This window comes from Balaenoptera ricei, chromosome 16 (assembly GCF_028023285.1).
Source record: "Balaenoptera ricei isolate mBalRic1 chromosome 16, mBalRic1.hap2, whole genome shotgun sequence".
Taxonomy (NCBI): Eukaryota; Metazoa; Chordata; class Mammalia; order Artiodactyla; family Balaenopteridae; genus Balaenoptera; species Balaenoptera ricei.
The window spans coordinates 65,505,764-65,519,608 of record NC_082654.1 but is presented as its reverse complement, the minus strand read 5'-3'; the positions used below and the strand labels follow the sequence as shown (position 1 = coordinate 65,519,608).

General features: G+C 37.2%; 1 protein-coding gene across 7 annotated transcripts in view; it reads left to right on the top strand.

The window, feature by feature from the left end:
* Positions 1–13,845, top strand: part of TET1 (tet methylcytosine dioxygenase 1) — a 144,740-nt gene that overhangs the window by 98,973 nt on the left and 31,922 nt on the right. For all 7 annotated transcript variants that reach the window (XM_059900045.1, XM_059900048.1, XM_059900049.1 and 4 more), the window contains 3 exons: positions 840–3,159; positions 6,472–6,562; positions 7,106–7,199. In XM_059900045.1, the coding sequence (XP_059756028.1) occupies positions 840–3,159; positions 6,472–6,562; positions 7,106–7,199 (2,505 nt within the window). The remainder of the gene's footprint in view (positions 1–839; positions 3,160–6,471; positions 6,563–7,105; positions 7,200–13,845) is intronic.

Genomic DNA, 13,845 nt, shown 5'->3' with positions numbered 1-13,845 from the left:
AGATATACATTGTAGTGTATTCAGTCAATGAGTTACTGTATAGCAGTAAGAATGAATGGATTACAGTTAAACTTTACAACGTGGATGACTCTCAGAAATATAATTTTGAGTAAAAGGAAGTCAGCTGTATAAAGTTGGGAAATAAGCCAAAGAAATCTATGATAGATGTGATAGCAGTAGCTACCCTTTGACAGTGGAGTGATGACTAGATGTGTTTTTTTTTAATTAAAAAAAATTTTTTGTTTTTTTTTATTGAAGTATAGTTGATTTACAATGTTGTATTAATTACCGCTGTACAGCAAAGTGATTCAGTTATACATATATATACACATTCTTTTTTATATTCTTTTCCTTTATAGATTATCATAGAATATTGAATATAGTTCTCTGTGATATACAGTAGGACCTTATTATTTATTAGATGTAAGTTTCTTGGTTGGGATCTGGGTATATAGGTGTTCATTCTGTGAAAATTCAACAAGCTATATATTTATGATTTATATGTTTTTTGTGTGTGTGTGTTCTACTTCAGTACAGTTTGCATTGAAATAATAAGTATTGTTCATTGAATGGCATCAATGTAAAAATATTTTAAAATTTTATTTTGGAAAAAAATGAATATACCAAAATATTAACAGTCATGGGAATATGATGGTTTCCACCTCTCTTTTTTTTCTTTCCCCCTTTTTGGTATTTTATAACTTCTAAAAATGTAAAAAGTGAAAATAAAATGTTTTCAGGGACTTCCCATTTAGTTGCTTTTAAATTGTAAAGTTCTTACAGCTCTTACTCAGATATTTGAGCAGATTATAAGAGTAATTTCTCTGTTTATTTTATAGGCAGATTTTGACAACAAACCAGTAAATGGCCCCAAGTCAGAATCCATGGAATACAGTAGTTGTGGTCATGAGGAAGAACAAAGATTGGAATTAAATTCATGTCCCTTAGAAAATGTAACTAAAAATGAAGAAAGTATGACAGGTATTGAAGTGGAAAAGTGGACACAAAACAAGAAATCACACTTAAATGATCATGTTAAAGGAGAATTTAATACAATTAAAACAGAAGCTGAAAATCTGAAAAGCTCTGAAGATGACAGGAAAAAAATCCTACTTACTGACCTCCTTGAACCTCAAAAATTGTTTGCACAAACTGTAAGAAACGGCATTAAAAATGTACACTATTTGCCAACTGAAACAAATTTGTCTTTTAAAAAAATCAACATTGAAGAACTTGGCAAGGCATTTGAAAACAATCCTTATAAATTCCTGAAAGACACTGCAAACCATAACAATGCCATGAGCGCCATTGCTACTAGTGCGAGCTGTGATCATCTCAAGGGGAGAAGTAATGTTTTGGTCATTCAGAAGCCTGGCTTTAACTGTAAGTCTTTTCCAGATCCTGCAAACTGCAACTTAAATAGTCATACTAGTATACACAATGAAAGTGATCAACCAAAATCCCTAGAAATTATAACAAATAGAGAACTAAAAGAAGGATCAACGCTTCAACCAAGTCTTCTATCCCTAATGAAAGATAGGAGATTAACGCTAGAACAAGTAGTGGCCATAGAAGCTCTTACACAACTTTCAGAAGCCCCATCAGAAAATTCCTCACCATCGAAGTCAGAGAAGGATGAAGAAACAGAACAGAGAACAGCTAGTTTGCTTAATAGCTGTAAAGCTATCCTGTATTCTGTAAGAAAAGACCTCCAAGACCCAAATTTACAAGGGGGGCCGCAAAGCCTTCATCACTGTCCATCTCTGGAAAAGCAAAGTTCATGCAACACATTGGTGTTCAATGGACAAAATATTTCTAAGTCACACAACAGCTCACCTAGTGACCAAGCATCCACAAAGGCACAGGAATACTCAACAGTCACAAATTCAGTATCTGTTTTTATACCAAATTCAAATTCATCTAAAACCGATACCAATAAAAATGTTGCTCAAGGTAGAATTGCTCTTGACAGTTCCAGAAATTTGCATCAGTTGACAACAACAACTAATAAATCGGAGTATTGTAACCAGTCACTGGACAGCAGCATCAAGTTGGACTCAAAGGATGATCCCTCATGTCAAGATACAGTTCATAGTAAGATAGAAGAAGATGTTGCTGCACAGTTAACACAACTTGCATCAATAATTAAATTCAATTGTATAAAACCAGAGGACAAAAAAGTTGAAAGTACACCAACAAGCCTTGTTGCATATAATGTACAGCAAAACTATAGCCAGGAGAAGGGCACAATAGAGCATAAACCACCTTCCAGTGCACAAAATAATCAAGGACCTTCAGTAACAAAGCAAAAGAACACAATCCAGAAAAAGACAAAATCTACCCCATCAAGAGATAGACGGAAAAAGAAGCCTGTGATCATAAGTTGTCAAGAAAATGACCAGAAAAAACAGGAACAGTTGGCATATGAATATAGTAAGTTACATGACATTTGGATAGCATCTAAATTTCAAAGATTTGGTCAATTTGGTCCACATGACTTTCCTATTCTATTGGGAAAAATCCCTCCCCTAACCAAAGTATGGAAACCACTGACTCAAAGGAGCTCAGCATTAGAACACAAAAAATTATTTCCTCCACTCACTCAAATAAAATTTGAGCGATATTATCCTGAATTAGCACAGGAAAAGATGAAGGTTGAACCCTTGGATTCTCTCCCCATAATCCAGTTAAAAACAGAATCCAACGGACAGGTGTTTACAGAAAATGGATATGCTCAGGTACAGCCAACAGTGAATGTCAATCAGAAAGCTCATCCTTTACTCCAGCCATCCTCTCCAACTAACCAGTGTGCTAATGTGATGGCTGGCAATGACCAAACACAGTTCCAACAGGATGTTAAAGACCAAGTCACACATCAGAGGCTGCCAACATTGCCTGGTATCTCTCATGAGACCCCTTTACCGGACCCAGCACAAATTCTCAGGAACCTAAATGTAGTATGTTCAGGTGGAATTACAGTGGTTTCTACCAAAAGTGAAGAGGACGTCTGTTCATCTAGTGTTGGAGCATCAGAATTTTCCCCAATAGACAGTGCACAGAAAAGTTTTAATGATTATGCAATGAACTTCTTTACTAATCCTACGAAAACCCTGGTGTCCACAACAAAAGATTCTGAATTGCCTACCTGCAACTGTCTTGGTAAGTGAGTTTCTTCATTTTCTTGCATTAATGGCCTCAAGTTGTGACTGAATCAAGTTTGTTTTACCTTTTATATATGACATTTTTGCCCCATTCATATTCTAGCTAGGATGAGCTAAATAATTCTATACCCATTTTTCTGTGGGACCTTTATTGATGCTGCTCAGATAAATGGGAAATCCAACTGGTAATTTGGAAACTTTCTTAAGTGGAAAATTTGATTTCTCTCAAGCTAGATGTCTCTCAAGTTGTTTACTGTGCATATCATAAGAATGAAGTCCCGTAATACGTTATCACAGTTTATTCTTCCTATATTCAAAAGAATTTCAACCTTTAAGCCTTTTGTTTAAAAATATATATTTTTAAATTGTGCAGTATAACATGCATACAGAGAACATAAAATATGTGTACAACTTAACAAATAACTATAAAAAAAAGTATCTGTGTAATTGCTAACCCAATCAAGAAGCAGATGGTTCATTAGTATATTCCAGAATGGGTGGGTGGTTAAAGGATTGATTGAAAGGATAAAGTAAGTATATCATTCTGATATTTTTGTAACCACAATAGAAAAAATAGTGAAGTGTAGCAATGACTTTTAGTTCTTGATTTTTCAAAGTGCATTTGATATTCTGAAATGAATCCTTCCATTTCTCTGCTCATCATTCAACACTCAGTTTTGACAGCTTACCACATACCAGGCACCAAAGATAGGCTCCTCTGAGAATGAAGAGCCCCCAGGGAGGAGGGTCTGACAATCTGGAAGGGGTGGCAATGCTGTCTGAGTGGGGTCGATTTGGCAGAATGAGAGATTCTTGGACCAAGGACAGAAGATTGTAATAATGATAATGGCTCCTATTCCAGATCTTTTACTGCAAGTCTGATAACTGTCCTACACCCTTGACTTCTTATATTCACAACAACCCACCAAAGGGAATGCTTATTATCCCCATTTTACAAGTGAGGAGACTGAGTCAGAGAAGTTCACAGCTAGTAAATGATTCAACTGGAATTCAAAGACAGGCAGTCCCAGCTCCATCGGCTGTATTTGTAACTTCCGTCCTCTGTTGCTTCAAAAATCTTAAGTGAAAAAGAGACTATTTCTCTGAATATCATTAAAAATGGAAAAAAGGTCTTTAATTTAAAATGCCAGTAAGATTTATATACCTGAGCTCGTCTAATTTGACTGCATACATAAATTTCAATTGGATGATTGTCTAGTTTCAAGACCCTTTCCTTATACATACTACCTTATCACAGTGTCAGAGTCAAGACAGCCAGGCATTCAAAGTTCATTCAGGGGCTTCCCTGGTGGCGCAGTGGTTGAGAATCTGCCTGCCAATGCAGAGGACACGGGTTCAAGCCCTGGTCTGGGAAGATCCCACATGCTGCGGAGCAACTAGGCCCGTGAGCCACAACTACTGAGCCTGCGCGTCTGGAGCCTGTGCTCCGCAACAAGAGAGGCCGCGATAGTGAGAGGCCCGCGCACCGCGATGAAGAGTGGACCCCGCTTGCCGCAACTAGAGAAAGCCCTCGCACAGAAACGAAGACCCAACACAGCCAAAAGAAATTAATTAATTAATTAATTTAAAAAAAAAAAAGTTCATTCAGTATCTGCAGTGGACCTGGAACTGTTGAATACACTTGTCAGTTACATGTTTTCCTTTAATTGTTACATTTGAGGTTATTGTGCTCATTGTGTAGAAATCGAAACTTAAAAAGAGAAACAAAAAAGTAACTTCAGAAATCATCCCAAGTGGGCTTCCCTGGTGGCGCAGTGGTTGAGAATCTGCCTGCCAATGCAGGGGACACGGGTTCGAGCCCTGGTCTGGGAAGATCCCACATGCCGCGGAGCAACTGGGCCCGTGAGCCACAGCTGCTGAGCCTGCGCGTCTGGAGCCCGTGCTCCGCAACAAGAGAGGCTGCGACAGTGAAAGGCCCGCGCACCGCAATGAAGAGTGGCCCCCACTTGCCACAACTAGAGAAAGCCCTCACACAGAAACGAAGACCCAACACAGCTAAAAATAAAAAAAATTTTAAAAAAAGTCCACTTCTCTCTAAAAGTGTATAGAAATATGCAATTAAAGAAAATTAAAAAAAAAAAAAAAGAAATCATCCCAAGTGAGAGTAAAGGATCCCCATCATATCTGAGGGTAAAGGATTTCTGTGAAAGTGTTATTATGTTCTAGCAAAATTAGAGTAATTAACCTTTAGATCAAGGTTCCTCAAATTTAGCACTATTGGCATTTTAGGTGGGATAATTCTTGGTTGTAGGGGGACCACCTTATCTATTGTAGACTGTTTAGTGGCATCCCTGGCCTCTACTCACTAGTGATACACACACACACACACACGGGTGTGCGTTTGCAGTTGTCACAACCCGAAATATTGCCAAATGTCCCCTTTGGCAAAAATACCCCTGATTAAAAACCACTGCTCTAGATTACCAATAAATTAAAAATTATTCACCGTATCTTGCTTAAGTAGCCACAGAAATAATCCTATGGTATATTTGATGTCCAATTAAAATGGTAAGTAGTGATCTTTTGGTGTAGGTAGACATGCATTTCCCAGTGATTCTAGTTAGACGTGAATCTCAGAGGCCAAGTTTTAAAATACCATTTTCTAAGAACTCTGTAATTTACACAAAAATTCAAATGGTACAGAAATATGGTGCAAATGTCTTTTTCTAGAGAAAAACGGCTGTTATATTTTTTCTATATAAATTAACATTATTAGTGATTTTAATTTTGTTTCCAGTTTTACAAAATTTAAGCCTTTTAAAACATACTATTTAACTCTTACCTCATTGAAAGATGTTAAGAGTGTTTCTCTTTTTTAATATTACGTACAATTGTAACAAGGAATATTCTTGTATACATGTGTATTATAAATACATAATTGTGCGCATGTGTAATAGAATAAAATCTTAGCAGTGCAATTGTCGGGCTCAATTTTAATAGGATTTTGAGGCCAAGCTTTTAAGATGTATTGCTGTTGGGTAGCTTAATTTTGTACCTCAATTTTTATAGAATTTTTTTAAAGCAGGAGATCTGAGAATAAATATGAACCACAACTTAAAATATGTTTTTCCTCCTCTGATTCTTAGAGAAAGAGTGGATTAATTAGGAGCAGAAAGAAAGGGATAAGTTAAATTCCAGGGCCTATTGTCCTAGACTTTAATTACTAAAGCTTACCAAAATCTTGTCAAGATTCATTGTTCTGAATTGGAAAAAAAAAAAAAAATAGCTCTTCCTTGCCCCTATGCAATTCTGTAAAGTTTTGGGTCTAATAATCTTATTCCTTCCACAGATCGAGTTATACAAAAAGACAAAGGCCCATATTATACACACCTTGGGGCAGGACCAAGTGTTGCTGCTGTCAGGGAAATCATGGAGAATAGGTGAGGAAATATGCTTCCCTGTTAAAATCATTCATTATTGGGGATCTGACTCAATGCAGAGAAATCATCTCTGGGAACAAACTTGAGGTGAATGGAAAACTTTCAGGAGCATGAGTTTGATGTTTCTTAGGGCCCAGGAAAAGCATAGAGTCCTGGTGTCCCTGCTGAGTCAGTCACATGAGCCATTGGGCACTCAATAAGACCTTCACAGAGCAAGGCTATCTTTGTTAAATGCGGACATACTTATTTTTTATATTATTGTATAATGGTAGAAATAGTTAAAATTACCTCTGTCAACACTGCATTCACATTCCTTTTGCTTGTCTTGGAGCCAGGCCATTTTTTAAATGAGTGATCCTTAAGGACAAGTAAACAGAACTGGATAACAAATAAAAATATCTGCCACACGAAAGTAAATTTTTAACAAAGTTATAATTATGAGGAGTGTTTGAATTTTGTACTTCCGTAAATCTATATCTTATGCACATGAAGATGTTAAAAGTGTATTGCAATTACTTTCCCTTCACTGTGTTTCATACTCAGGTATGGTCAAAAAGGAAACGCAATAAGGATAGAAATAGTAGTGTACACGGGGAAAGAAGGAAAAAGCTCTAATGGGTGTCCAGTTGCTAAGTGGGTAAGTATTTTGCGTTTATACATTTTTCAAAATGGATATATTCCACATATAAACTAAATCAATTTTTTTCCATGAAGATGTGGACTAGAAAAATACCCACCCCCATTATTCCCAGGGAAAAAAGGGAGCTATTTTGTCTTAGCCTGGGCTTTTTATGTTAACGAACAAAAGGGTATGGCCATTCTCAGTTGGTATCTTGTGATATAGGGTCATTAGTCTTAGAGTTTTTTGTTACTTTTAGAGAGCATTCAGTGCATTTATAATTAGACAGCATAAATAAATGGTACTAAATTATATATATTGTTTCCTATATCTTTTTTTTTTTTTTTGCACATTCTTTTTCATATTCTTTTTCATTATGGTTTATCGTAGGATATTGAATATAGTTCTCTGTGCTAGACAGTAGGACCTTGTTGTTTATCCATTCTAGATATAAAAGCTTACATCTGCTCGCCCCAACCTCCCGCTCCATCCCTCCCCCAGCCCCCTCCCCCTTGGCGACCACCAGTCTGTTCTCTATGTCCCTGATTTTGTTTCTGTTTCATAGATAGGTTCATTTGTGTCATATTTTAGATTTCACATATAAGTGATATCATATGGTATTTGTCTTTCTCTTTCTGACTTACTTCACTTAGTACGATAATCTCTAGTTGCATGTATATCTAACTTTTATCAGTTATTTTGAAATTCTTTCTAATTCATTGTCTCATAGGGCCACCTTAATGAAGATCATACAATATTGAAAACAAAACCAAACTTCTTACAACATATTTCCAAAATTGTTTCTATGACTACTTTGAGTTTTCTAAATTTGCGGAGCTATAAGAAGTAAGAACTGGATTTAGCTTCTTTAGGAAGTTCTCAACTGAGAAACAGTATCATATCAGGAGGATGTTCACATCCACAAGGATATTGACCAGTTTATTTGGAATTCTTGACCAAAGGATCATTTGAGATGCTGTCCTGTCATTTGTCAATAATGATGATGACTATAATAATGATAATAAAATAATAAGAACTACCTCTCATTAAATATCAGGAACCATATTAAGAACCTGACATACAGTGCCTCATAAATCCCTATAGAGGGACTCATGATTTTGGAAAAGGGAAAAGTCATTGTTTTTATGCCCATTTCAGAAGAATAAAAAACATTAAATGCAAAATGGAGATAGGGTTGGAACCACGCTATTCCTAAAGCGAGACATTACCAAATCCTTATGTGTTCCAGCAGACTGTATGTCTTGGTTATTTATTTATTTATTTTTGGCTGCGCCGCACGGCATGCAGGATCTTAGTTCCCCAACCAGGGATTGAACCCATACCCCCTGCAGTGGAAGAGTGGAGTCTTAACCACTGGACCACCAGGGAAGTCTCTCTGGTAGGGTTTTGATTAGAATTGTATCAAATCAATTTGGGAGAATCCTAACCATTGGACTGCCAGGGAATTCCCTGTCTTGGTTACTTTTCAGCCTTTGGAGGGTGACAGCAGTGATGAGAGCAAGAGCTGGGCACTGAACACTAAATATGTTAGAGTATTTCAGTTTCTTCAATCTGTTTGGAGTGCATAGTCTTGTCAAAATATAAATGAACATATCAAGGAATTCTCCATATGTATAACACTACCCAGATAGTGATATAAATCTTTCTAGCACCCCAGAAGCCTCCCTTTGGCCCCTCCCAGTTGGTAACTCCATGCAAAGATAACCACTATATAACCACTTCATTACTATACAGGTCTTTTTCATGATTTCTATGCAACTAGAGTCATATAGAATGTACTCTTTTGTGTCTGTCTCCTTTCCCTCAACATTTATAGAACGTGGGTTTAATGGCTGAAGCTCCAACAGCCGACTGGAACCATGAATTGACTTGATAATAGAAGATGTGTACTAGGATGGGGAGAAGAAAGACAGGAGCCCGAGTCCCTGATGATACCAATAGAAGCGCTGTACCAACCTTAGGCTTCTTAAACCTGGATTTCTGTAACATGAGAGAATTTTTTTTCACTTCTAAAACCTGTTACTAGGCAGTCTTCTGTTACATTAAAAAGAATCGAATCCCAAATAAGATACCTGCCTTCAATTTGCTCAATTTCCACAAAACATTCACCCACACAAGTCAGTCCCCACATGTAAGAGTTTTGGTGAAGATATATCTAAACAGTAGTCAGAGTGATCTTTATTTTTATTTTTATATTTTATTCACTCTTGAGAAAGTTAAGATGGTCGATCCAAAACATTTTAAAGTAGGAAATAATACAAAAGGGCCGTTTTTTCTATTGGGTTATTAGGCTTCTATTGATTTTTATAGAAGATCCTTTAGAAAATTGACTGTGATAAGTAGCAAATATATTTTCTCTTTGTCTTGTTTTTTTGGCCGTGCTGCACAGCATGCGGAATCTTAGCTCCCAGACCTGGGATTGAACCCACGCCCCTTGCAGTGGAAGGGTGGAGTCTTAACCACTGGACCACCAAGGAAGTCCTTGTTTGTCATATTTTTTAACATACAGATTTTTTTAAATGAAATGAAATTTAAAAAATTTTTTTTTTAAATTTCTGGCTGCGTTGGGTCTTCGTTGCTGCATGCAGGCTTTCTCTAGTTGTGGTGAGCAGGAGCTACTCTTTGTTGCGGTGCGCAGGCTTCTCACTATGGTGGCTTCTCTTGTTGCGGAGCACGGGCTCTAGGTGTGCGGGCTTCAGTAGTTGTGGCACCTCTGTCTCAGTAGTTGTGGCACCTCTGTCTCAGTAGTTGTGGCTCACAGGCTCAGTAGTTGTGGCACATGGGCTTATTGGCTTTACAGCATGTGGGATCTTCCCAGACCAGGGCTTGAACCCATGTCCTCTGCATTGGCAGGCGGATTCTTAACCACTGTGCCACCAGGGAAGTCCCCAATGAGATGAAATGTTAAGTTAAATTTTTAATGGAAAACTTTGCTTTTATGGTTTCAGTGTATCTTAATTAGAAAAATCTTTACCACTTCTACCTTATAAATCTCGAATTTTCTTTTTATAATATTTTAATGATTTCATTTTTTCTACACTTAACTGTTTTATTCATCTTGTGTGTAGAATGTTAGTCACAACTTAAGTTTTTTCAACTGGCTACCCAGCTATCCAATACCACTTAATTGTCTTTCTTCTCCCTACTGATTTGTATTTGTTTATATTAGTAGATTTTCTGTTCTGTCACATCATGTTATGTATCAGCATCAAATTACTCTAATTATTTGGGTTTAAAAATATGTTTTAATATCTGATAGAGCTAATTCTTCAGAAATTTCCTGAATATTCTTGCCTTGTTTTTTTTTTCCGTATGAGTTTATGATCGCCTTGTCTATTTGCAAGAAATACCTTGTCGATTTTGGGGGGTTTTTTTGTTTAAGATTTATTTTATTATTTATTTTTGGCTGCATCAGGTCTTAGTTGCGGCTCGCGGGATCTTGGTTGAGGCATGCGGAATCTTTCTTTTGTTGTGGTGCGTGGGATCTTTCGCCGCAGCATGCAGGCTTAGTTGTGGCATGCAGGTTATCTCTCTCTAGTTGTGGCATGCAGGCTCCAGGGCACGTGGGCTTAGTTTCCCCGAGCCATGTGGGATCTTAGTTCCCTGACCAGGGATCGAACCCACGTCCCCTCCATTGTAAGGCAGATTCTTTACCACTGGACCACCAGGGAGGTCCCTCGATTTTGGTATTTTTGTTGGAATCATATTACAGAGAGAATTTGGAGAATTTACATTTTTGATGTTTAGTCTTCCTATCCTAAATGCTATACCTTTCCATTTGTTGATGCCTTCTTTTGTCCTTCAGGAGTGTTCTAAAGTTTTGTTCCCATAGAGTTTACATGCTTCTTGTTTTCCAGTTTATTTCTCTTATGTATTTCAGATGTACAATCATAATCTGTAATGACAAATTTATATTCTCTAGTTTATAAATTTAAACTAGTAATTTCTTTTTTTCATTTAATACAGTTAGTCTAACATACTAACTCCAGGTTTATATTGCTTTAAATATGGTCTCATCTTTTTCCTCTCTTTAGTGGGAACCTTCCAGGGTTTTCTTCTTATGAATGGGTCATCAGGGAAGACCTCACTGGGGAGAGAACTTTTAAGCTGAGGACTACTGAGTGACAAAAAGGAGCTGAGCATGCAAAGAATACCCCCAAGAATGCAAGGAAGAACATTCCTAGGCAGAGAAAACAGCAAGTACAAAGGTCAGGGAAGAGAGTACATTCTTTAATAATCTAAGAGGAGTCTAGTGAAGTTGAGGAGGTAGAGAATGGAAATCGGAGAAGGTAAAAAGGTAGGCAGAAGCCAGAGCATGAATGGTTTTGTAGGCCATAGTGAATTTTAGTCCATGAACAACATGAAGCCTTTGAAGTATTTTAATTAGGGATGTGTTCTCTATCTGGTTTATGTTTTATAAAGAGCATTCTAAGTAATTACTTGATAAGCTCAGTATTATTTCTCTGTTGCTGCTTTACAAATTACCCAAGTTTAGTAGCTTTGAACAAAACACATTTATTATCTAATCACTTTCGTGAGTCAGTAATCTGTGGGTAACTTAGGAGGGTGCTTCCAGAAGAGGTCTTTATCATCTCAAACGTGACTGGGGAGGAGGGTGCTGGAGGGTCCACTTCCCATGTCATTTGCAGGAGGCTTTAGTTCCTTGATAGCTGTTCACTAGAGGACTCACTTTCTTATCACAGGATTTCTTAAGTGTTTTCTCATGTCATAGCAGCTTGTTTTCCCCCAGAGTGAGTCAGTCAAAATATAATAAGGAAGAAGCCACAATGTCTTTTATGACATTAACCTTGGAAGTTGCTACATTACTGAGCCTTATTTAGTGTAGGAGGGGACTATGCAGGGGCATAAATACCAGGTGGTGGTGATGATTGGGGGCATCTTGGAGACTGGCTATTACAAAGTTCAATATCTCTTCTTCACTAAAAATATCAACATGTTAAGGATACTACACTGACATTGTAAAATACAGCTATCTTAGCCCTATCCGATATATTTAATATATAATACATCTAATCTAATCTATCTTCCTTAGCCCTATCATCTCTAAAGGCGAAAAACTTTAATTTGTGAATCTTTATTCACAAAATAATGCTCGTAAGCATCAACATTGTTCGTTACGGAATATATCAAAAAAAAAGTTTGTAAAATATAAAGGTAGAGTTGACCTATGATTATAAATTGACCACTCATCAAGCAACTACCCAGGTGAAAAATACAATTTTTCTAGGTTCCCAGAAGCCCCGAGAACCCCTCCATCCTAACTTTTGTGGTAATAATTTTCCTGCTTCCCCCCCGCCCCCCTTATGTATTTCTTAATGGTATGGTTACTGTTCTTTTGTGTTTTCCCCCACATACGACCTTGCATATTTGCTGAAATAAGTAGTAGGGATTGGTTCCCAATATTTGGCACTGATAGTTTACATAGGTTTGTTAATCTGTATCTGTTAGATATTTCTGAATATTTTACTTATTTGCCTTTAAATAGCAAAGGGTGAAAATATGCTTATGGCAGCTGGCTTCCTCTTGAGTAAGTGACCCAAAAGAGCAAGGTGGCTGGGTTAAGTGGTAGAATTTTGGATGATTCTTCCCACCGTTCAAACCTTCTCTAGCATAATAATAATTACACTGATAGAATTTTGATATATATCAATACTTCTATTTTTTTTATGAAGACAAATATGAAATCTGCAGCTTAAAGATTTTGGCAGCAACTTTCTGTTAAAGTCCTATTAATGGCTTAAGTCTTCTTAAGGGTTGCTAGGTATGTAAAAGATATATAGCATTTTCCATGAAGCAGCTATAGCAAAATTATTTTCTTACGTTACCTTTTGCAATTTTTCTTTCAGAATCTGGCTCTTTTCACAAATACAAAAACAATTCAGAGACAAGACTGAAATAAAGCATAGTTGCTAAGAACTTATGCAAATTTTGATATCTACTAATGACAATGCAAAAGAATCATCTTTTTTTTAAATTAATTTATTTATTTTTGGTTGCGTTGGGTCTTCATTGCTGCACACGGGCTTTCTTTAGTTGCGTTAACCTGGGGCTACTCTTCGTTGGGTGTGCGGGCTTCTCATTGCAGTGGCTTCTCTTGTTGTGGAGCACGGGCTCTAGGCACGCAGCCTTCAGTAGTTGTGGCACACGAGCTTAGTTGCTCTGCGGCATGTGGGATCTTCCCGGACCGGGGCTCGAACCCCCGTCCCCTGCATTGGCAGGCAGATTCTTAATCACTGCGCAACCAGGGAAGCCCCATCTTTTTATGTTTGTTTGTTTGTTTATTTATTTATTTATTTATGCAGGATCTTTAGTTGCGGCATTTGGGATCTAGTTCCTTGACCAGGGATCGAACCCAGGCCCGCTGCATTGGGAGTGTGGAGTGTTAGCCACTGGACCCCCAAGGAAGTCCGGCAAAAGAATAATCTTGATAACAAAACCAAGAATTAATTCTGTGTATCTGTGAAAAAAATAGCCTCATAAATGATTATATATGTTAGAAAAATCGTAATGTTAATCAAAGTTTATTTTTGCAAAATTTCCAAGTTATGTTGCTTGTGTCTGGAGCAATGCCCAGCACATATTCAGAACTCAATAAATTTTTGTTGAGTAAATGAATATAGAG